Below are 24,995 nucleotides of genomic sequence, written 5' to 3' on the forward strand. Positions count from 1 at the left end.
ATAAGTATCAAATTCTGGTGACGTGAGTTGTTGGGACAACCTGTGTAGTTTTATGTTTTGAGGATACCAGAATTCCAGAAGTGATCCATTTATTTTTTATTTTCTTTGTGTATATTTTGCTCTGTGTTGGACGGAAGCACAATTAAAAATAGTAGGAAAAATTTCTGATTAAGTTTTATATTAAATTTTCCATCCATGTGTTTGCAGTTGTAAATCTTTTTCCAGTTTTCTTTGCTGAAGTAATGGAGAAAGTGATTTATATTTTCATTACTGTAGTTTCTACTGGTGGTTCTTAGGCAGTGTTTAAATTGCAGCTCAGTTTCCATTCTCAGAAAGAGTTTTTGAGCTGTGTGTGTTAATATATTGGTGAGATTTGACTTCCTAGGAAATCCATTAGCTTTAAATTGGTTCTACTGATTGATTAAGTGACTGATTATTTTTAATTTGGTCTCATTCATGTGGAAATGTTAACTCAGTATATACACATTAATGAATAAAATGACTACTCAGTTTGTAACGGTTCTACCAACTTTATTTCTTTGTTTGTTGTCCTTGGTGTCGACATACTGTGTTGCTACACTGTTCACAACCCCCCCCCCCCCCCCCCCCGATAAAACACAGTGATATGGCCAGTGCACTATTGTTTAACCTTCGATAAGCCTCATTAATAGGTTGCAGGCAAACATTCACATACTGCTACAATAGTTTCCTGTTGAATATCTACAAGCAGTAAAACCTAACCACAAAGTCCACAGTTCTTGAAGAATAATTAGGTACGTATGGAGCAGACACTGTCATTGGTTTAACACATGGCCTATTGGTGTAACACTTATTTCATTGTTAAATTGAAGCATTGTTGTTGTTCTAACCAACATAGGTTTCACGTCTGAAGCTTGGCTGTGGACTGACTGCCTCGTGACCAAAAATCGGGTCCTTATCAATAATAGGTACTGAAACTACACATTGTTTGAAGTTAAATTTACAGAGATTACAGTTAAAACTTAACACATTAAATTAACTGAATAAATTGAAAAATTCTGTCTTTTTAACAGTTTCTTCTACTACTATGTTTAGGTCGAATTATTTGGTTAAATGATGAAATTAACATATGTAGTTATGTAAACAATACGTTTGACAAAACTGTTAATTACTTTGGAATTAATGAAGGGCAGGTTTTGCCAAATAAATACTTTAAGAATACTAGCAGTTCATCTTCAAACAAATTTATATTTGTTAATATGTCAACAGTAGAATTTAAGTTATGAAACAATTACGGATTTTACCCTATAACGAAAGAACTAACTAGGAATAGTCAAAATAAATGAGAAAATCAATTACATACCTAAAGCTAAGCCCAGAATTAGATCTGGTGTTAAATTCTTTAAAACTGAGGGCCAACTGTTCTCTTATATGAAAATACAGATTATACTCGTGTATGTTAATGGTAATTAGTTTAAGGAGGCAGATGGCAAAACAAGAGGGGAATTGAAACCAGCTTGCTTCCTCACAAGTTAATTTAGTTTATTACACCATCTTAATAGTATAAGGTTATTTCTGCATTAAATAATTTCTAGTGTCTTTGAGATAATCTCCTAATGTTTGATGTCTTATACACTCTTCGGTAGAATGTGAAACAACTAGATTCCTGGGTCCCATCTCTCTTTCTTAAGCATTTTCATTCTGAGCAATTTGAGTCTTGGTTTTTCCATTGGGAACATTTGTATTTATTTCCAATTTATATTCATGGATAAATCAATGTATGACAGTTATCGAAACAGTTTCTACATGAATCTGTCTTCCATTTTCTTACAGTCATCAAAACTAAATCTTGCTCTTTCATATCAAAGTAAATGCTTTTTTTGTGGTATGAATGTTACAGTTTCCCACCACTGTTATTACATCTCTATATATAGTTTAAAAAATCTGTGGTATCCAGTACACAGCAGTTGTTCATCTGTGTAGGCCTATTGTGAAAGGTGCTTCATTGTAAATATAAATAAGCATAATTTATATGTCATTAGATCACCTGTACATCATCTCTACATAAACTGCAATCTAAATCCTTTCATCCTGCTCACTGTAGTCAAGCATTGGTCTCCTAAAATTTTACACGCCGTGCTTCCCTCCATTACCGAATTGACAATTCCGTGATACCTCAGGATATAATGTATCATCTGATCCCCTCTTTTTGTCAAGTTGTCAAGTTGTGCTACAGATTTCTCCCCCGACACCCAATTTGATTCAGTACCTCTTCATTTGTTATTCAGTCTATCCATCTAATTTTCAGTATACTTCTGTTCAGTGCTTGATTTGTGATGGTATGTACCGGTACTCTGTACTGGTACATGTGGCAAAAAAAAAAAAAAAAAAAAAAAAAAAAAAGGTCAGACCCACAGATTTTGAGACTGCTATGACAGAACTTTTATTGCAGCTGTAGCAAAACTTGTATTCGCACTTTTAAAATGCTCAGAAAAATGTTAAAATAACATTTTTTTTTACGAATTAAATATTGCTTCTTTTGCATCACATTACATAAGCTTCTGTCCTCTTCTTCTGTACAAGGCTACCCTCCAGACAAATACACTTAAAAACGATTTTTGAACATTTAAATTTGTATCTGTTGTTAATAAATTTCTCTTTTCCAGAAACATGTTTCTTGCTTTTCCCAGTCTGCATTTTATATTCTTTCTCCTTCAGCCACTGTCAGTTGCTGATTTTCAGGTTTCAAGACTGTAACTAAAAGTCTAAGAAGCCAACCTTGCCTACGATATTGGACAGGTCACAGGTGGCGGATAGTGAACGTTCCATCAGATATGGTAGACAGCTGTGAATGCAGAATAAGCAGTCCTGGACCAAGGCAAAATAAAACTAAGTCCACTTTGTGTTTGTCCTGTAGCAAGCACAAAGTGGTCAGTGTCTGCTCACCAGTGGTGTGGCTGAAATTTATATTCTGGAACTAACCCTTCCAGTCTTAACACTTTGAGTTCACTCAGTGAGTCTACTCAACCCCATCTGATTCCAGGTACAATCATCATGGAGCAGTTTGATAATCGCAATATTACACCGGGTTGTCAATCCACTGCCAGTATTTCTAGCATGACTGGTCTTTCAGATTCTGGGGTAGCCAGGTTAAAATGCAGTGTGATTCAACAGAGGAAGTCAGAGTCCTCTCACCAACTTAAAACCAACACAAATACATTTTTTGCAACCAAGTAAACTTCATAAATTGGGAGATACATTAAAAGAACAGAAGATTCAAATTTTGGCACTTCAAGAAACATGAATGACAGACAATAACACCATGGATTTTCGCAATTATTGTCTCTTTAAAAATAAAACTGATAAAAGAATACACCACATCTGGGAGTCACTTTTGCGGTCTCCAAAAATATTTTAAACTCAGTGACGAAAGTAAAATCTATTAATAATAGACTAATAACAATTTCTCTTGAGTGTGCAAATAAAGCGTACACTTTAATTAATGGCCATATACCAGTCAACGGAGATAACTGTAAAAAACGTAAATAAGTTAATGAAGCTTGGGAAACGTTAGAAAGCATCATCTCGAAAATTCCCTCAAACCATGCTGAAATTTTAATGGGTGCTTTTAATGCTCAATTAGGTAAAGAGAAGGACATATAAGAAAATGGTGGATGGATTTCCTGCTCATAAGTAGACAAACCAAAATGGTCAAAGACTTGTTGAAACATGCAATCACATCAGCACATTTTAAAAAGAACCCTTCTAAACAAAAGCTTGACAGGAGCTCAATACATTTATTGGGGAATTTCATATCGATCATGTAGCAATTTCATACCCTAACAACAAAGAAATTTTAAATTTCCAAGTTAGGAAAGGGACTAATCTTGATTCTGACCATTATTTAACATGAATAAAAGTAAAACTTCATCCTCAAAAACTCTTCAAAACAAAAAATGTTATCCCAAAATTTGACACTGCTAAAATAACCTCAAACCTAACAAGTGAGCTTGACAAAAAACAATCCAACAATTGGCAAAGCCTAAAAGAAAAGTTCATCAAACCAGCAGAAAATTTAATTACGCTTCGAAAGAAACAAAAACACCCTTGGTGGGAGGCATTAAAAATTGGAATAGTAACAAAACTGAAAATACGTGCAACACCTTTCTAACTGTAATAAAAGGAACATCTAAATTAATCCGACAGACTAAAAGAAACTGTGAAAATGCCCAACTTTTAGAAATCAAAAAGACTTCCAAAAGAACAATACAAGAAACTTTTATAAGACATTCAAAACAATACTAACTGGTTACCAACCTCAAAGTCTTTGCTTCAAAAATGAAAATGGCAGTTTGCCCCTTAACAACCAGGAAAATTGTAAGGCACTTGCTAATTATTTTTAAAACTTTTAAGCTGTCTAGAACCACCGAATAAATTCCAACCACAACAAAATAACACCAACGCTAATTCTAAAGAACCTGATGAAACTGAAATAATTAAACAAATTAACAGACTTAGAACAATAAAGCTTACAGAAAAGATGGTATAATTGCAGAACTACTAAAAATCAGCTGGCCCTAACACTATAAAATAGATCACTCAACTAATAGGACATATCTGACAATCTGAGTAAATACCTGAGGACTGGAAAATTGCCCTGATTCATCAATTGCATAAAAAAGGGGATAGAGCCAATGTTAATAATTACTGAGGAATCTCTCTGCTTCTGGTCACATACAAAATTCTCTCGCAATGTTTACTTGATTGAGCCCAAGGACAGTTAGAACCTAAAACTGGTGAATACCAAGAGACTATAGACCAAACAGATCCTGTCCAGAACAAATTCCTAATTTAAAACTAATCATTAGGCACCAAAGAATTTCTGGTAACAATATTGTAAGTACATTTGTGGATTTTAAAAAGACCTACAACTCAGTTGATCGTGAATCTCTTTTTCCACATTTTATAGGAAGAAGGGCTAGAGATAATAAAACTCTCACACTTAATGAGGAAACATTAACTGACACTAGCTCTAAAGTTAAATTCATGTGAGAAATTTCTGAAACATTTGATATAACAACTGGTGTTAGACAGGGAGCTGGACTCTCCCAATTACTGTTTAACCGGTAATTACAGAATGGTGATAGCAAACATCAAGTCAAAATATAGATCAATCAATCAAGTTAGGTAGAAGTAATATTAGAGTAGATTTCCTCGCCTTTGCAGATGATCTGGCAATTTTAACTAGTGATATTACCACAGGTCAAAAACAAATTTAAATTCTTAACGAAGTTGTAGAAAAAAGTAAGACTACAAATATCATTTGAAGAAACAGAATATATGACATGCAAGAAACTAGCACCAAAATTTGTGACCACAAAAGATGGAAAATTAAAAAGGATTTCTTAGTTCAAATACTTGGGGGGAAACCATAGAAGAAATCAATCTGAAAAAAGTGGCAAATGAAGATCGCTGTCAAAAAATGGCAACTGCATTCAGATTAACAAAAAATATTTATAACAAAAAAATCACTTTCTAAATTCAGTAAACTTAGGCATTACAGCACTGTGTCAAACCTGAATGTTTTTATGGGGCAGAAATGTTAATTTTAAATGGAAAGAGGGACATTGAAGAAATTCAAAACAAAGAAAGATTATTAGGAAAATATTAGGGCCCAAAATTACTGCTGGAGATATTTATAGGCTGAGAAGTAATAAGGAAATAGAAGAATACACAGACATACATGGTGACATGAGAAAACAAAGACTTAAATTTTATGGACACATTTAAAGAATGGCACCCACTAGGTTGACAAAACAAATAGTAGAACTCTACAAAAACAGAAATAAGGCCATAACTGACCAAATTAAATGGATTTCTGCAATGAAGGAGGATCTTAAAGTAGCTGGTATAACTCAGGCAGACATTACATGTAGAGAAACATTCAGGCAAAAGATATTTGATTGGAAAGTTGGTCAGAGGGAAATTAGAAAATGGACTGCAACATCGTGATCTGCTGAAAGAAAGAGACGTCATTCTGAAAGGATGAAACAAATTTACACACAAAGGGGAGGCCAACCATCAAAAGTGACATTGATGGATTGTACCTTGCATGGTCCTATTGGGCCCATACATGAATAATAATAGTAATAATAATAATAATAATAATAATAATAAAACCCGTGGAGGCCCGGGGAAAGAATAGGCCTCTGGTATGTTCTGGCAGTCGTAAAAGGCGACGAAAAGAACAAACCACTAATCGGGCTAACCCCCCTTTTAGTGTGATTAGTTGGTTCAGGACAGAACTAATGAAGCCTCAAAACAAGTGCTGTCATGGTCAGGGACGACGCTTGAACCCTATGCCTGTCCACAATGGTAACAACACTGCTAGCCACACGGAAAATGATTTAAATCCAAATAGAGGTGTTTTGCAGGATATGCTTCCTCCAACCACTCTAGAAGGAAAACAGAGACAGAGGATGAGATGGTCAGTTGAAGTTAACCGACACCTCATGTTCTGTTATTACTAAGCAACAAACTTAGGAACCAACACAACTGGATACAGATCACAAGTATATGCAACATTTATTACCAGATACCCAGAATTAAAATTTTTAACAGAACAATGACTAGCTGATCAGATCTGTGTAATAATGAAAAATAACAGGATACCGCAGTCAGAATTAGAAAACATCAAACAACAAGTACAACAAATACTAGAACAATATAATGTGGAATCAGAAGAAGAAGAAAATACAGTAATGGACTCAAACATCCCAGAGCAAATAAACAAAGAACAACATGTATCAATTAAACAATCAGAGGAAAACGAAATCTTAAGACAACCACCAGAACAAGCACAAATAGAACACGAAGTGACACACATGTTATATATAGAAGAAAAATTTCAGCTTAATGCAATTTTGTCATATGATGACATGTTGGAGACCGTGGCTGTTGTTTGAAGACAAATGTTGATGGTGTTAGGACAGCAACCAGCCACAAATTTACTTTGAGTTCCTTTATTCAAAGGAAACCGTTACCGGTTTCGAATCGTTGTGACTCATCATCAGACGGTTTACACGATTTCTTTCTGACATTTGGTGTGTTTTTATAGATTAATTGTCCTAAAATATAAATAGAACATAATTATAAACACGCCACACACAGATGGTTGCGTTACAGATTTTTCGTTGCATGTGACTTACGTGAAACGTTGGTTTCGAGTGTTTGTTTTCATAATGTTCGTCCAATTGATGTAAATGCATTCCCACTTATACAGCCTTTTTGTTCTTCATTTATAATTTTGTTCTGTGTTGTATGTGTTATTAATTTCTGTGTAATGACTGAAGTTAATTATAAATGAAGACCAAAAAGGCTGTTGCAAAGGAGCACGAGGATGTAAAGAGCAACTGATAATAGATGCAGAGGTGACATATCAAGCTAAAATTAAACAAAGGTCACTACACTACGCATACATTGATTACCAAAAGCTTTTGATAGTGTACCCCACTCATGGTTACTACAAATATTGGAAATATACAAAGTAGATCCTAAATTGATACAGTTCCTAAACATAGTAATGAAAAATTGGAAAACCACACTTAATATCCAAACAAATTCAAATAATATCACATCACAGCCAATACAGATTAAGCGTGGAATATACCAAGGAGACTCATTAAGTCCTTTCTGGTTCTGCCTTGCTCTGAACCCACTATCCAACATGCTAAATAATACAAATTATGGATACAATATTACTGGAACATACCAACACAAAATCACACATTTGCTATACATGGATGATCTAAAACTACTGGCAGCAACAAATCAACAACTCAACCAATTACTAAAGATAACAGAAGTATTCAGCAATGATATAAATATGGCTTTTGGAACAGACAAATGTAAGAAAAATAGCATAGTCAAGGGAAAACACGCTAAACAAGAAGATTACATATTGGATGACCATAGCGACTGCATAGAAGCGATGGATAAAACAGATGCCTATAAATATCTAGGAATAGATAATACAAATATTAAAGAAGAACTAAAAGAAAAATATAGACAAAGACTAACAAAAATACTGAAAACAGAAGTGACAGCAAGAAACAAGATAAAAGCTGTAAATACGTATGCTACACCAATATTGACCTACTCATTTGGAGTATTGAAATGGAGTAACACAGACATAGAAGCACTCAATACACTTACATGATCACAATGCCACAAATATAGAATGCATCACATACATTCAACTACAGAAAGATTCACATTAAGCAGAAAGGAAGGAGGAAGGGGATTTATCGACATAAAAAACCTGCATTATGGACAGGTAGACAATTTAAGAAAATTCTTTCCAGAACGAGCAGAAACTAGCAAAATATACAAAGCAATCACTCATATAAATACATCGGCTACACCACTGCAATTTCATAACCACTTCTGCAACCCTTTAGATCACATAACATCAACAGATACGAAGAAAGTAAATTGGAAAAAGAAAACACTACATGGCAAGCACCCGTATCATCTAACACAACCACACATCGGTCAAGACGTATCCAACACATGGCTAAGAAAAGGCAATATATACAGTGAGATGGAAGGATTCATGATTGCAATTCAGGACCAAACAATAAACACCAGATATTACAGCAAGCATATTATAAAGATCCCAATACCACAACAGATAAATGCAGACTTTGCAAACAACAAATAGAAACAGTAGATCACATCACAAGTGGATGTACAATACTAGCAAATACAGAATACCTCAGAAGACATGACAATGTAGCAAAAATAATACATCAACAACTTGCCATACAACATAAACTAATAAAACAACACGTTCCCACATACAAGTATGCACCACAAAATGTACTGGAGAATGATGAATGCAAATTATACTGGAACAGGACCATTATAACAGATAAAACAACACCACATAACAAACCTGACATCATAATCACCAATAAAAAGAAGAAATTAACACAACTAATCGAAATATCCATACCCAATACAACAAATATACAGAAGAAAAAAAGGATAAAAAATTGAAAAATACATCCAACTGGCTGAGGAAGTCAAGGACATGTGGCATCAGGATAAAGTTGACATTATAACAATTATACTATCAACTACAGGAGTCATACCACACAATATCCACCAGTACATCGATGCAATACTGCTACATCCAAATGTATATATACAACTACAGAAATCTGTAATTATTGATACATGTTCAATTACCCAAAAGTTCCTAAATGCAATGTAACATATACCGTACAGTTAAAAGGAAGTCACACTTGATAAAGGTCCGCGTCACTTTCCATTTTTAACCAGACAACGTCTGAGAAAGGAAAGAAATAATAATAATAATAATAATAATAATAATAATAATAATAATCTGATAGTTCAGTAATATTCACACCTGTCAGCACCGGCCTTTTTTGGAATTGGAATTATTACATTTTTCTTGAAATAAATTTATATTTCATTTTAATTACAAATCTTGCACTCAAGGTGGACTAGGTTTTTCATATCTGGCTCTCCCAAGGCTCTTTGTAATTCTGAGGGATTGTCATCCACCCTATGTGCCTTGTTTCGGCTTAGATCTTTCAGCTGTCTACCAAATTCTTATTGCAGAATCACATGTGTTATCTCATATTCATCTACTTCCTGTTCCCTTTCTATAATATTGTCTTCAACTTTATTTCCCTTCCACATATTCCTTCCAACTTCCAGTCTTCCTTTCTTAACTTGGTAGTAGCTTGCTAACTGGGCTCTTGACATCCATACAGCTGCTTCTGTTTTCTGCAAAGGTCTCTATGAGTTTTCTTTAGGCAGCATATGTCTTTCCTGTAGTCATGCATGCTTTTACAGCTTCATATTTCTCCCCTAGTCATTCCTGCTTTACCATGTTGCAATTCTGTCAGTCAGATGTTTTACACATCTGCATTCCCTTTTGACACCATCATTTACTGCATTTTTGTATTTTCTCTTTTTGGTCAGTTACATTCCATATCTCATGTGTTATCCAAGGATTTCTATTGGGCCTTTCTTCTTGCCTTTATAATTCTATGCTGCTTTCATTATGCTACCCTTTCATTTTTTACTGTATTCCTTCTGTCTGTTTCAGTTAATTCGTAATGCTCCAAGTGCAATTCTCAACCACCTCTGGTTCCTTTAACTTAGGCAGCCCCATCTCCTTAATTTCCTGCTTTTCTGCAATTTCTTTAGTTTTAATCTGCAGTCTATAACCACTATATTATGGTCTGAGTCCACATCTGTCCCTTGAAATATTTTTCACTTTGAAACCTGCTTTTGAAATCTCTGCCTTACTATTATATAATCTGTCTGAAACCTTCTTGTGTCTTAAGGTCTTTTCTTTGCATACAAATTTCTTTTCATGATTCTTAAATCAAGTGTGGAAATGATGAAACTATACTCTGTGCAAAATTCTGCCAGGCTGTTTCCCCTTCCATTCCTTTCATCTAGTCCATATTTTCCCACTATTTTTCCCATTTCCCATTTATTGCTGTCAAATTACTGGCCCTCTAAACAAGGGGATACCAGCACCGTTAAACCATGCAATAGAACTGTGTGTCCTCAGCAAATCTAATAGCTCTAGTTTCCTCTTGATTTCAGCCAGTGGAGTACCAACATAGAAAGGCCATATTGGTTAATATTACAATACCAGATCTATCAATCATCCCAACAACTACTGAACAACCTGCTATCTCTCTTCAGGAGGCCTATGTTAATCTGAGTCAGACACCCCTCACATGTGGTTACACCTATCGTGCAGGTAACTGTATCTTGGAGGCACTCAAGCCATCCCACTGCACCAAGGTCCATGGTTGGCTTCATAACTTGTAGCACACCCTGATCCAGGTGAGAAAATCATAGCAAACTAATGGCAGAGGTTTCCGAATACTTAGAAGGGAATTGCATTGGACACTGACTTAACAGCATCCCTAATTATGGGGTCAAATGAAATGAAGTTTCCAAATGGAACATAGTTTTCTGTTTGCAATAATCATTAAAGCTGACTAAGTGACTGCGTTATGTCCACACTGGCTGAGATCACAAATAGCTGAGGATTTTTAAATTTATGTGGCCTACAGATGTCTTCAAGTTAGATTGTCACATCCTATGTACATAAGTGACAAACCAGTTTTGCTGTGTTGTCACTCTGTTGCTTTCTTTGGGAGTAGCCTCTTTTGCTATGGATGATCAACCCACATGGCTTGCCAATGAGGTGTGTACTGTTATAGGCTGTTGATGGTATTGAATGTGAGGGAAGTGATGCAGTTTGAGCTGTACAGCACTTCTACTTTCAAATCTCCTGGCATTGCAATTTTCTGTGTGTGACACTTCCAAATCTGTATGATAGTCTTCTACTGTGTGATCATCTAGTTTTAATTACTCACAACAGAGTTCCTAAAATGGACAGTACCACTGTGCATTAGGAAGTTTGTATAGGACTGTTCAAATTCAGAATTTAAACATATAGAATCTGGTGTTTTTAGTCTTTTTGCTGCTTGAAATTATAGTAAAACATTTAGGTTTTAATGATTACATCCATCAGCTGGTTGCTGTTAGGTACTGTTGATGAAGTTGATTGATATAATCATCAAAATTTTTAGTTTTTACTCTGATTTCACATGGCAAGATAACTGAAAACATTTTATACAAAGATCTTCATTTGTTTCATGCAAATGGCATTTACAGGTCAAACCACAAATATAGTACCTCATAAAGTTGCCCTTGATGCTTCTGGCACTGATATACAACAAAATGGCTTTCCTTGTTGACATATGACTGGAATAGGCCATAGGCAACAAGACTGGGTTCATTAATGGCGTATATTTGTGTCTCTATCTATGACAAGAAATTGTAATGGTTCTGTTATATTTTGACCTAATTTTTGTCTCAAAAGTTATGAAATGTGGCAAAATATTGATGAAGAGTATGAAGATGGAAGGGTTTGTGTTACAACCTTTAATCACCAATAATTGCGTGGATATTCAAACACACTCACTTAGAAGCAATAGCTGGTTACATGATAACAAATCAGTATCTCTTATTCGACTGCCATGCCGTGACATGCGGCTGGCGCCGTTTGTAGCTAGGTGGCGCTCCCGCACTCAGCCGAGTTGCAGAGCGCCTCTATCGCCATTTGCGCGTACTTTCGTGGCGGCACTGTTAAATGTCATGGCACTGTCACAACACTTTTCCCCTCTTGAAAAAAACAAAAAAAACACTCACTTCCTTGCAGACATGGACAGTGCGGAGACATCCATGGCCTCTTGTGAGGCCCCGAGAAGATCCTGCAGAGAGACACGAGAGTATGGTCGAAAATGTCCAGGACGGAAGCTCGTGCGTGGAACATGCCTCCTGGATGAGATGATGGGTGAAAAATCCGTAGCAGCATCCATAGGTGTCGTGGACCTGGGGCTGTGCTCCAGCGAGATGGGTCCCGGAGAAGGCGGCGTCGCAACTGGGGCCGGTTCCGGCGTACTCGGCAATGGTAGCGACGGCGGCTGCATCAACACGTACGGTAGATCAGCAGCAGCGACAGGACTGGCTTCTCGGGCTGGTGGAGGTGAAGGAAGGGGCGGTGGCAGCGGCGTGGCCACCACTCGTGGGCGCATCTAGTCGTAATGACGAACAACCATTCCGTCGTCCGTACGTATTTTACAAAGCCGGCGGCCGCGAAGAGCCTAGACCACCCCTGGAATCCATTTAGGGTGAGATCCATACTCTCGTGCCCACCTGTCGGCACCCACCGAGTATTTTCCCGCACTAGGGGACACAGCACAATGCCTGACAGGGTGAAGCAGGTGCAGTAGAGTGCGCGGTTGGCGGCCATGCAAGAGTTCAGCAGGGCTCACCCAGAGGCGTGAAGTGATAAGAACTCAGAAATTGCAGCAGAGCGTCATCTGTGGATAAATCACTACGGAATTTTTTCATCTGGCTTTTGAAACTGCGGACAAGGCGCTCGACCTCCCCATTCGATTGCGGATGGAAGGGCAGTGCTGTAACATGATGAATCCCTTGTCCAGTACAAAACTCACGGAAGGCCTGCGAAGAGAACTGAGGGCCATTGTCCGTGACGATCGTGGATGGAAGACCTTCTAGTGCAAAGATTTTGGACAAAGCCAGCGTCGTCGCCGCAGTGGTGGACGACGAACATTGAACAACAAACGGAAACTTCGAGAAGGCGTCAATCAACAGTAGCCAATAAGTACCGAAGAAGGGGCTGGGAATGTCAGCGTGCACCCGTTCCCATGGCTGCGCTGGATCAGGCCACGGAGAGGGCATTGTACGAGGTGCAGCCAGTTGTTGAGCACACTGACCACACGCAGCAACCATGTGGGCGATGTCCGAATCAATACCGGGCCAATAAACGTGCCTGCGGGCCAGAGACTTAGACCGAGAAATACCCCAATGGCCTTCATGCAACAGTTTGAGAACATCTTTGAGAAGAGAGGCTGGCACCACGACCCATGGAGATGCACCATCCCTGGCCAGAAGAACAACACCATCACGAACAGACAGACGAAGGTGCCAGGCATGGTAGTTGCGAAGGGGATCCGATGCCCGGCCCTGGGTCCTGTCTGGCCAACCCCGTTGAACAAAACCGATCACCTGACGCAGGACCGGGTCCCGTGCAGTACCCGACGTGACCTGCAAACCTGTAAGTGGAAAACCCTCGACCGTGCGATGTTCTTCCTCATCAATGTGGAAACAGAGTAGTTCACCATGATCAAAAACTGGGTCGGGGCCCATCGGCAATCGCGACAATGCGTCGGCGTTGGCGTGCTGGGCCGTGGGGCGATAGTGAATCTCATAGGGAAAACGAGACAAGTATAAGGCCCAACGTTGCAGGTGGTGAGCTGCCTTATCCAGAAGCGGCGCCGATGGGCTGAACAGAGAGACCAGCGGCTTGTAGTCAGTGATGAGGTGAAACTTAGAACCATACAAAAAAATGCTGAATTTTTTAGAGCATAAATGATAGCGAGCACCTCCTTTTCGATTTGAGAGTAACGCCATTGCGCATTGTTGAGGGTCTTGGAAGCATAGGCAATGGGTCGTTCCGACCCATCCTCATACCGATGGGCGAGAACAGCCCCTAGATCTATACTGTGACGCGTCAGTCGCCAGAACCAAGTGCTGATCCGGACGGAATGTGGCAAGACAAGGCGCCGACTGCAAATGAGCCTTCAGGCGGACAAAAGCCTGCTCACACTCGTCGGACCAACAGAAAGGGACGTTTTTTCATAACAACTGATGCAGAGGATGAGCGACCGCCACCGCGGATGGAATGAATTTGTGATAACAAGCAATCTTGCCTAGAAACGCCTGAAGTTCTTTGACCGTAGACGGCCGGGGTAGAGCATTAATGGCCGCAACGTGCTGACGTAGAGGACGTATACCCTCACAGGACAAGTGGAAACCAAGACACACAATGGAGGGTTGGAAGAACTGTGACTTGTCCAGATTGCACCTCAACCCAGCCAAATGCAAAACCAGAAACAGTGAACGCAAATTGCGAAGGTGCTCCTCAGTGGAGGCCCCCGTGACAACAATGTCATCCAGATAGTTTATGCAGCCAGGAACGGAAGCCGTGAGCTGTTCCAAAAACTGCTGAAAAATGGCCGGCGTGCTAGCGACGCCAAATGGTAACTGCTGGTACTGATACAACGCACAAGGAGTGTTGATGACAAGAAATTCCTTAGAAGAAGCATCCAATGGCAACTGGTGGTACGCCTCTGATAAGTCAAGTTTGGAAAAGAACTGGCCCCCAGTGAGCTTGGTAAATAACTCCTCAGGACGGGGAAGAGGATAAGTGTCAATGAGGCTCTGAGCGTTGACAGTGGCTTTAAAATCACCACAGACTCCCATTTTGTTTAGAAACCACCACGATTGGCGATGCCCATTCGCTGGAGGTAACAGGAAGGAGAATCTCCGAAGCTGTTAACCTGTCTATCTCAGCCTTGACAGGTGCTCGCAATGCTACTGGAATAGGGCGTGCCAGGAAAAACTTAGGGCAAACTGTAGGTTTAAGAGTAATGTGGGCTTCAAAATCCTTGGCACGACCCAGACCAGCAGAGAACATGGACGAAAATTCAGAACACAATCCATCCAGCTGTTGATATGGAATATCCTCAGATATGAGGTGCACATCATCATCAACGGAGAACCCGAACAACTGGAAAGCATCATAACCGAACAGGTTTTCAGTGCCCGCATGATCCACTACATAAAACGTGAGGGGCCTAACAACAGACTTGTAGGCAGTGGAAGCATCAAACTGGCCAATGATAGGAATTTTCTGTTTATTATAAGTTCTCAGATTTCGCGTAACTGGAGACAAGAAAGGGGAGCCCAACTCCAAATACGTGCGAGAATTAATGAGAGTTACTGCAGAGCCAGTGCCCACTTGCATGTGAATGTCTTTATCCAGAACACGAACAGTAACAAACAACTTATTTGTTTGAGAAAGCACACAGTTAACATCCATGTCCGATGCCTCATCCTCGTCGACAGGAACTTTAGGGGACTGACACACAGAAGCAATGTGGCCTTTTTTCCTACATGAATTACACGTGGCCCAACGTTTTGGACACACGGCCCTGTCATGCTGTACGAAACAATGTGGACAAGAAGGAAGTGCGGAACGAACCTGCTTCCGTGGTTGCTGTTGTCGCTGCGAGCGTTGCAGCCCAACGTGACGTTGCTTACGCGAGTGAACCGCCACCACATCTTCGTTCTCCTGTGAAACAGGCAAATTGTCCGGGTCGAAAGTTGACTGTACAGCACCTACATCACACCACGCATCTATTTGCGCGCCAGCAGTGTGAGACACTTTAAGGGATTGAGCGATGCTTAGAACTACCGACAATGACGGGTTTGGCAGTTGTAGGGCACGTTGCCGAACTTCTTTATCAGGAGCAAGCCGTAAAATAGCATCCCTAACCATTGAATCAGCATAAGACTCATGATGAGTGTCCGTGACAAACTGACATTTCCTACTCAGACCGTGTAGTTCTGCCGCCCAAGCCCGGTAAGATTGATGGGGCTGTTTATGACACTGGTAGAACGCTACGCGGGTGGCAACAACGTGGGTGTTTTTTCAATAATAGTTCGACAATAAGTCGCACATTTCTTGGAAGGACAGAGAAGCAGGTTCCTGCAGAGGGGCTAACTGAGATAGCAGCTGATAGATCCGTAGGGAAATCCAAGATAGAAGTAACGACTTACACATAGGAGCATCGACAACGCCGAAAGCCAAGAAGTGTTGCCGCAAACGCTTCTCATAACCCTCCCAGTCTTCAGCGGCCTCGTCGTAAGGAGGGAATGGAGGTGGAGAAGAGGAAGCCAGATGATGAGTAAGCGATGTTGGCAATGCCTGAATAGCAGCCGTCAACTGTGTTTGTTGTTCAATGAGCGCTTGCATAAGCTGTTCCATGTCTGCCCCGTCACGAACACACAAATCCACAATGCAGTGAAAATATCCGACCTCGTCGCCAAAAAGTGTTATAACCTTTAATCCCCAATAATTGCGTGGATATTCAAACACACTCACTTAGAAGCAATAGCTGGTTACATGAGAACAACTCAGTATCTCTTATTCGATTGCCGTGCCGTGACATGCGGCCGGTGCCGTTCGTAGCTAGGTGGCGCTCCCGCGCTCAGCCGAGTTGCGGAGTGCCTCTATCGCTGTTTGCGCATACTGTCATGGCGGCACTGTTAAATGTCGTGGCACTGTCACAACAGTTTGAGTCTTTTACACTGCAGACAAAGAGATAATTAAGATAATATTTACTACAAAATAAGATTGTATGTTTTATTTTAGACAGAAAATTAGTAGTTATTTTTTTATTATCCTGAGCTGTATGAGAAAAGTTATTAACAATAGAAATGCTAGTTCTACATAGACATGTGCTATACTGTGTTCCCACTACACTGGGTTCATAAATGCCCATACAAAAACCTCTCTGCCCCTGGCAACAGGCTGGCCTCAACCTCCATCACTTTCACTCCCTACAACCTCCCTTGCTCTTCTCACATTTGGTCATAGTAGTTATGAAATTGTTTTCCTGCAAAGGAAAACTTGATACATTCATATCTCTGCTCCACAGTAACCTGAGTTCTGTGGCCAACAGTGCTGACAGGTGACACTCAACTTCATGGAAAAAGTTGAGTCCAAACATATACATGAATAAGATGAAAAATACAAGTTTCTTACCAGTTTTGCTTCTGAGATAGTATTGAGAAAAAATAAGAGTTCAGTATACAGTCCAGTAAAAAGTTAATAGTGACAGAGTTAATCAAGTGAAAGGTAAATGAAACAGTAAACTCTATTTTTTAAAAATTATTGTGGTTACAGTTCTATGTAGTTGGAAAGTTCAGTTAGTTGTGATGTCTTCATAGCACTTTTGGCAAGATGATGCCACTAAACTCCATAGCTGCTGTGATATCTTTCCATACTATATTTTTAGAAGAAATTTTGCAAAAGGGGTTGAGTCACTAATTTACGGTGACTTGGGAGATGATAACTCACAGGTTCAAATATCTTGTGACTTATGTATTCTCAGCAAACATGGTAGCTTACATAAATGAATTTCTGAATCACTGCTACAGCATTAAGTTCAGTTAATAAAATGTCCTTACAGCAAATCTTTGAAGCAACTGGGATCATTTTACAAAATGGTAGTTGATGCTTCCTTTGTGTAGCATAGCAAATGACAGCCATTTTGGCCTTTTGAGACTATTACCCATGTAATCTTGGAGACTAGGACTTAACAATTGAATGAGCTCCTAATTCTGGATGGAGCGTCCATAATGGCAGTGGCTGCATCACCTACAATGGCAGCGTTATGTGGGATCAGGTGCCATGTCCTTCTTCACCAGTCCATGCTGAAGACCCCCTGCTGGCTGCTACTGCTGTCCTGTATCTTGACCATAAACAGTGGAAAGCTCCCACCTCTGACAGCCTTCTGTTTGTTTCTGTCACAGAGGACACACTCCCATGTCTTTTCTCCCTTTCTGTTGCCCCCAACATATTCTCATTGGTCCCCATTCTTGCTGCTTTGTTATGACAGTAATTTTATCCTTGTGTGGTTCAGAATAGTACAAAAATTTAGTGGTTATTTTCGCTGTCTAAAATAAAATGTTAAAATATTATTTAGCAATTAACATAATAATATAAGAGTTTACCTGGTATAAGAAACGATAGCCTCTCAAGTTTTCTGCCAGTGACAGATGTGTGGCAGAACCATTACAAAAGTGAATTACATACATTCACACAATGCACCTGGAATACCTCAAAATGTTGCTTTTGGTATTGCCTGTAACAGTCTCAAGCCCCTGTGTTTCTTGGAATGGCACAAATGACGATGGACGTGGTAGTAGGGACACTAAAGCTTGTATCTCCTAAGACTGTTGGCGACTGCATTATTCCAAACTTTTTTATTGGCTCTCCTGTTTGTTTAGTTGTTACTGAAGTAGTTGATGGTGTTGATGTTGTCCATGCTGAAGTTATTGCTGGTCTATTTCAGTTCTTATTGCTTGCATCTTCTCTGTGGAAGCGAATACATTGTACCTTATGAAAGAATTATGGCTTATTAACAGGAACCATGGACCTTGCCGTTGGTGGGGAGGCTTGCGTGCCTCAACGATACAGATGGCTGTACCATAGGTGCAACCACAACGGAGGGGTATCTGTTGAGAGGCCAGACAAATGTGTGGTTCCTGAAGAGGGGCAGCAGCCTTTTCAGTAGTTGCAGGGACAACAGTCTGGATGATTGACTGATCTGGCCTTGCACCACTAACCAAAACGGCCTTGCTGTGCTGGTACTGCGAACGACTGAAAGCAAGGGGAAACTACAGCTGTAATTTTTCCCGAGGGCATGCAGCTTTACTGTATGGTTAAATGATGATGGCGTCCTCTTGGGTAAAATATTCCGGAGGTAAAACAGTCCCCCATTCGGATCTCCGGGCGGGGACTACTCAAGAGGATGTTGTTATCAGGAGAAAGAAAACTGGCGTTCTATGGATCGGAGCATGGAATGTCAGATCCCTTAATCGGGCAGGTGGGTTAGAAAATTTAAAAAGGGAAATGGATAGGTTAAAGTTAGATATAGTGGGAATTAGTGAAGTTCGGTGGCAGGAGCAACAAGACTTTTGGTCAGGTGAATACAGGGTTATAAATACTAAATCAAATAGGGGTAATGCAGGAGTAGGTTTAATAATGAATAAAAAAAATAGGAGTTCAGGTAAGCTACTACAAACAACATAGTGAATGCATTATTGTGGCCAAGATAGACACGAAGCCCACGCCTACAACAATTGTACAAGTTTATATGCCAACTAGCTCTGCAGATGACGAAGAAATTGATGAAACGTATGATGAGATAAAAGAAATTATTCAGGTAGTGAAGGGAGACGAAAATTTAATACTTATGGGTGACTGTAATTAGAGAATAGGAAAAGGGAGAGAAGGAAACATAGTGGGTGAATACGGATTGGGGGAGAGAAATGAAAGAGGATGCCGTCTGGTAGAATTTTGCACAGAGCATAACTTAATCATAGCTAACACTTGGTTCAAGAATCATTAAAGAAGGCTGTATACATGGAAGAATCCTGGAGATACTAGAAGGTATCAGATAGATTATATAATGGTAAGACAGACATTTAGGAACCAGGTTTTAAATTGTAAGACATTTCCAGGGGCAGATGTCGACTCTGACCACAATCTACTGGTTATGAACTGTAGATTAAAACTGATGAAACTGCAAAAAGGTGAGAATTTAAGGAGATGGGACCTGGATAAACTGACTAAACGAGAGGTTGTACAGAGTTTCAGGGAGAGCATAATGGAACAATTGACAGGAATGGGGGAAAGAAATACAGTAGAAGAAGAATGGGTAGCTCTGATGAATGAAGTAGTGAAGGCAGCAGAGGATCAAGTAGGTAAAAAGACGAGTGCTAGTAGAAATTCTTGGGTAACAGAAGAAATACTGAATTTAATTGATGAAAGGAGAAAATATAAAAATGCAGTAAATGAAGCAGGCAAAAAGGAATACAAACGTCTCAAAAATGATATCAACAGGAAGTGCAAAATGGCTAAGCAGGGATGGCTAGAGGACAAATGTAAGGATGTAGAGGCTTATCTCACTAGGGGTAAGATAGATACTGCCTGCAGGAAAATTAAAGAGACCTTTGGAGAAAAGAGAGCCACTTGTATGAATATCAAGAGCTCAGATGGAAACCCAGTTCTAAGCAAAGAAGGGAAAGCAGAAAGGTGGAAGGAGAATATAGAGGGTCTATACAAGGGCGATGTACTTGAGGACAATATTATGGAAATGGAAGAGGATGTAGATGAAGATGAAATGGGAAATACGATACTGTGTGAAGAGTTTGACAGAGCACTGAAAGACCTGAGTCGAAACAAGGCCCCGGGAGGAGACAGCATTCCATTGGAACTACTGATGGGCTTGGGAGAGCCAGTCCTGACAAAACTCTACCATCTGGTAAGCAAGATGTATGAGACAGGCGAAATACCCTCAGACTTAAAGAAGAATATAATAATTCCAATTCCAAAGAAAGCAGGTGTTGACAGATGTGAAAATTATCGAACTATCAGTTTAATAAGTCACAGCTGCAAAATACTAACGCGAACTCTTTACAGACGAATGGAAAAACTGGTAGAAGCCGACCTCGGCGAAGATCAGTTTGGATTCCGCAGAAATGTTGGAACACATCAGGCAATACTGACCCTACTACTTATCTTAGAAAATAGATTAAGGAAAGGCAAACCTACATTGCTAACATTTGTAGACTTAGAGAAAGCTTTTGACAATGTTGACTGGAATACTCTCTTTCAAATTCTAAAGGTGGTAGGGGTAAAATACAGGGAGCGAAAGGCTATTTACAATTTGTACAGAAAGTAGATGGCAGTTATAAGAGTCGAGGGGCATGAAAGGGAAGCAGTGGTTGGGAAGGGAGTGAGACGGGGTTGTAGCCCACGTTGAGGTTCGCCGATGACATTGTAATTCTGTCAGAGACAGCAAAGGGCTTGGAAGAGTAGTTGAACGGAATGGACAGTGTCTTGAAAGGAGGATATAAGATGAACATCAACAAAAGCTAAACGAGGATAATGGAATGTAGTCGAATTAAGTCGGGTGATGCTGAGGGAATTAGATTAGAAAATGAGACACTTAAAGTAGTAAAGGAGTTTTGCTATTTGGGGAGCAAAATAACTGATGATGGTCGAAGTAGAGAGGATATAAAATGTAGAATGGTAATGGCAAGGAAAGCGTTTCTGAAGAAGAGAAATTTGTTAACATCGAGTATAGATTTAAGTGTCAGGAAGTCGTTTATGAAAGTATTTGTATGGAGTGTAGCCATGTATGGAAGTGAAACATGGACGGTAAATAGTTTGGACAAGAAAAGAATAGAAGCTTTTGAAATGTGGTGCTACAGAAGAATGCTGAAGATTAGATGGGTAGATCACATAACTAATGAGTAGGTATTGAATATGATTGGGGAGAAGAGGAGTTTGTGTCACAACTTGACTAGAAGAAGGGATCGGTTGGTAGGCCATGTTCTGAGGCATCAAGGGATCACAAATTTAGCATTGGAGGGCAGCATGGAGTGTAAAAATCGTAGAGGGAGACCAAGAGATGAATACACTAAGCAAATTCAGAAGGATGTAGGTTGCAGTAAGTACTGGGAGATGAAGAAGCTTGCACAGGATAGAGTAGCATGGAGAGCTGCATCAAACCAGTCTCAGGACTGAAGACAACAACAACAACAACAACAACAACAACAACAACAACAGGAAACTTGAAACATATACCAGAATAATTGTCAGTTTGTCAGGACATTACATGAATAATGTAGACCTGAGTTCAAAATTTTTTGAACCTCAATTATTTGCATAGAACAGATGATAGAAATGTACTGAACTTCATTTCAGGTAAGGGAACCTTTAATAGACCACCAATCGTTGAAATACCTGTATCAATGTGCATGTAGAAGAACATTGCATTGGCATAAATAAAGATATTATGTTTTGTGGCTTGGGTACCAAGGAGAACTTTCAGGACTGTAGAACTAGTCAATAATGTGTTGCTCAATTGAAATTTTGGTATCCCCACCAGCAGACAAATGTATGGACACAGATGAACTGCAGTGGGTTCTGTGGTAGAGTAGTGCAGAAAGCCATCATAGACGTCATGTGTGGAGTGTCATATGGGCAGAACTGCTGACTCAGGTGTTTACTTGCCAGGGATGATAGGTTGGGCCAGTGAGTTCCTATGGAGTGATCGACTAACACTGACCTGACTTCCACATTGCAGCATGCTCTTGTTTCCACATGTTACTTGTTTGGTAATTCATGCTGGTTGCATTTTGTGCTTTTCTCCCTGTGTGTCTACATGGTGTTTGGACTCCCTGTTCCCCCATAGATCAACTTGCACATTGAGTTTATCCTCTTCTGCGGTCCAGCTTCCAGGCTCCTGGGGTGAGTGTGCACAGTTGGCTAGATTAGTGACATTTGTGCTGATGGCTAGGTTTTGCAACATTGTCGTGCCTGTGCAGATACAAAAGAAACAATTATGTTGAAGTATGGTTTTTCACTGTATTAAGTGTTGCAAGTATTAATCCTAGATTTGCATAAGGCATTTGGATCTATAAATCATACAGTACTTTTATCCAAATTAGCGGTATAATAGCAGTATCACTAAAATTCATAAGTTATCTCTGAGATGGGAGACAGTATGCTAAACTATCTTATAAGAATGGAAGTAAGAATGCCCCACAGTAAAATCAGTATACAAGACTCTCAACTTTGGAGTTCCCAGGGAAGTATTCTTAGATCATAAAACTTAAAGCTAGTGAACTATGCTGCTGATACAGCATTTATTATCCTCAGCCACAATGAGCAGATAGCATTCCAAAACAATAAAGACAACTTTGAACTAATCATGGAACATCTGATCATGAATAAACTTATACCGAATAAGGCCAAGACTGTTGTGATAAAGTTGGTGCTCAATTGCAACCAGTCTCAAGTGTATATAAATATTGAATCACTGTCTACAGTTGAAACATCCAATAAACATACATTTTTAGACATTGTTATTGATGAGTGTCTTACATGAAAAGAGTCTGTCAGCTACATCTGTAAAGAGACTAGCTGAAATATTTGGTTACTAAAACACCTGAAAAATATATAACTCCTCCTATTATTAAACAAATGCTCTATGGATTAATCCCTTATCATTTACAACACGAGACTGAAATTTGGGGTGGAGCACCCACAGTGTACATGGATAAAATTTTCAGGCTTCAGAAGATACTAGTTATGGTTATTACTACTGTAAGCAAACACTAGTAATGTTGGGACTATATTAAGTATAATTTATTGACTATATAATAAAGGTATATGCTTATGACAATTATATTTGTAAAAGAGAATGATGCAATAAGCATAATAAATAGAGATTTTATTAATGCAATACATGAACAAGGTGTATTCAAATAACTTAGGGGAATGCAGCTGGGTGACGACATTCTATACACTGGGAGAAACTAAGGTCTCATAAGGTGTTGTTGTTATTAAGATACTGAGTAACAAAAGTGCTACAAATGAAAGTCCACTTGCATTTTATAATAGGTTGCCAAATAATGTAAAGCAGCTTGTGGTAATTTCTTTAAGAGCAAGTTGAAACAGCTGTTAATTAAAAGACTTTTATATCCACTCAGACATTTCTGAACTCTATTATCAGTAGTATTACTTTTGAATGTTGCAGTGTATTAGTGGCATTGAATGTTTATATAATGGCATCTAATGTGCTTCTATTTTAGCTTATGTATTCCTTATATGTATGGCATGATATCATCATTGTAAGTGTGCAGTAATTACAATGTTCAAGGCTGTAAAGGTATCATAGACAAATAAAGGTTAATAATAATAATAATAATAATAATAATAATATCATTTCTTATGTTATAAAAATCCTACACTGGTGCTTTTCTATGTTAATAATCATGCATAATAATATTGTATTGTATGGAACTGAGGACCTAGAAATGATGGAGAGGCTTCGTCCCTGCCATAGCCCACAGTGGTACACAATCCCACAACAGGTTACAGCAGTCCACTCACCCCACCGCCGCCACACACCGAACCCAGGGTTATTGTGCGGTTCAGCCCCCAGTGGACACCTCCCCTCCCCCAGGAACATATCACACCAGACGAGTGTAACCCCAATGTTTGCATGGTAGAATAATGATGGTGTATGCGTACGTGGAGAAAGTGTTTGCGAAGCAATTGCTGACATAGTGTAACTAAGGCAGAATAAGTGGAACCAGCCCACATTCGCCAAGGCAGATGGAAAACCGCCTTAAAAACCATCCACAGACTTGCTGGCACACCGGACCTCGACACTAATCCATCGCATGGATTTGTGCCGGGGACCGGCGTGCCTCCTACCTGGAAAGCAGTGCATTAGACCGCACAGCTAACCGAGTGGGCATGCATAATAGTACATACCTGTAGCTATATTTGGGTATTTCAGACACATCATATTGTCATACGCTTGTTCCTTAATACTATCTATGATGAGTTTCCATTGTGTTGATTTCTTTTGATTTGAAAAGTGTACTTGTAATACTGCATCTATGTTTATGTAACTTATTGTCTGTTCAGGATAAGCAATACCCCAGTTGTAGATATTTTAATTATTTGGGCAAAATGTGAAGACGGCAAGTTACGAGGATTCATTGTGGAAAGGAATGGAGCTAAAGGATTGGCAACACCCAAAATAGAAGGCAAATTCTCACTTCGGGCATCTGCTACAGGAATGATTTTCTTAGATGAAGTTGAAGTTCCAGAGGAAAACGTTCTTCCTGGTGTGACCAGTTTCAAAGTAAGCTTGAATTTTGTTTTTGTCATGTGTCACCATAACTCACTACCATGATCCCTAATCTTATAC

The 24,995-nt window shown here is 39.4% G+C and overlaps 1 protein-coding gene across 1 annotated transcript in view; it reads left to right on the plus strand.

Annotated features, from left to right (window-relative positions):
* The window catches only part of LOC126184404 (glutaryl-CoA dehydrogenase, mitochondrial-like), a 187,248-nt gene that overhangs the window by 117,100 nt on the left and 45,153 nt on the right, over window positions 1-24,995 (plus strand). Inside the window, exon 3 of the mRNA XM_049926788.1 lies at window positions 24,710-24,929. Coding sequence (XP_049782745.1) covers window positions 24,710-24,929 — 220 coding nt within the window. The remainder of the gene's footprint in view (window positions 1-24,709; window positions 24,930-24,995) is intronic.

The sequence above is a fragment of the Schistocerca cancellata genome, chromosome 4 (genome assembly GCF_023864275.1).
Source record: "Schistocerca cancellata isolate TAMUIC-IGC-003103 chromosome 4, iqSchCanc2.1, whole genome shotgun sequence".
NCBI lineage: Eukaryota > Metazoa > Arthropoda > Insecta > Orthoptera > Acrididae > Schistocerca > Schistocerca cancellata.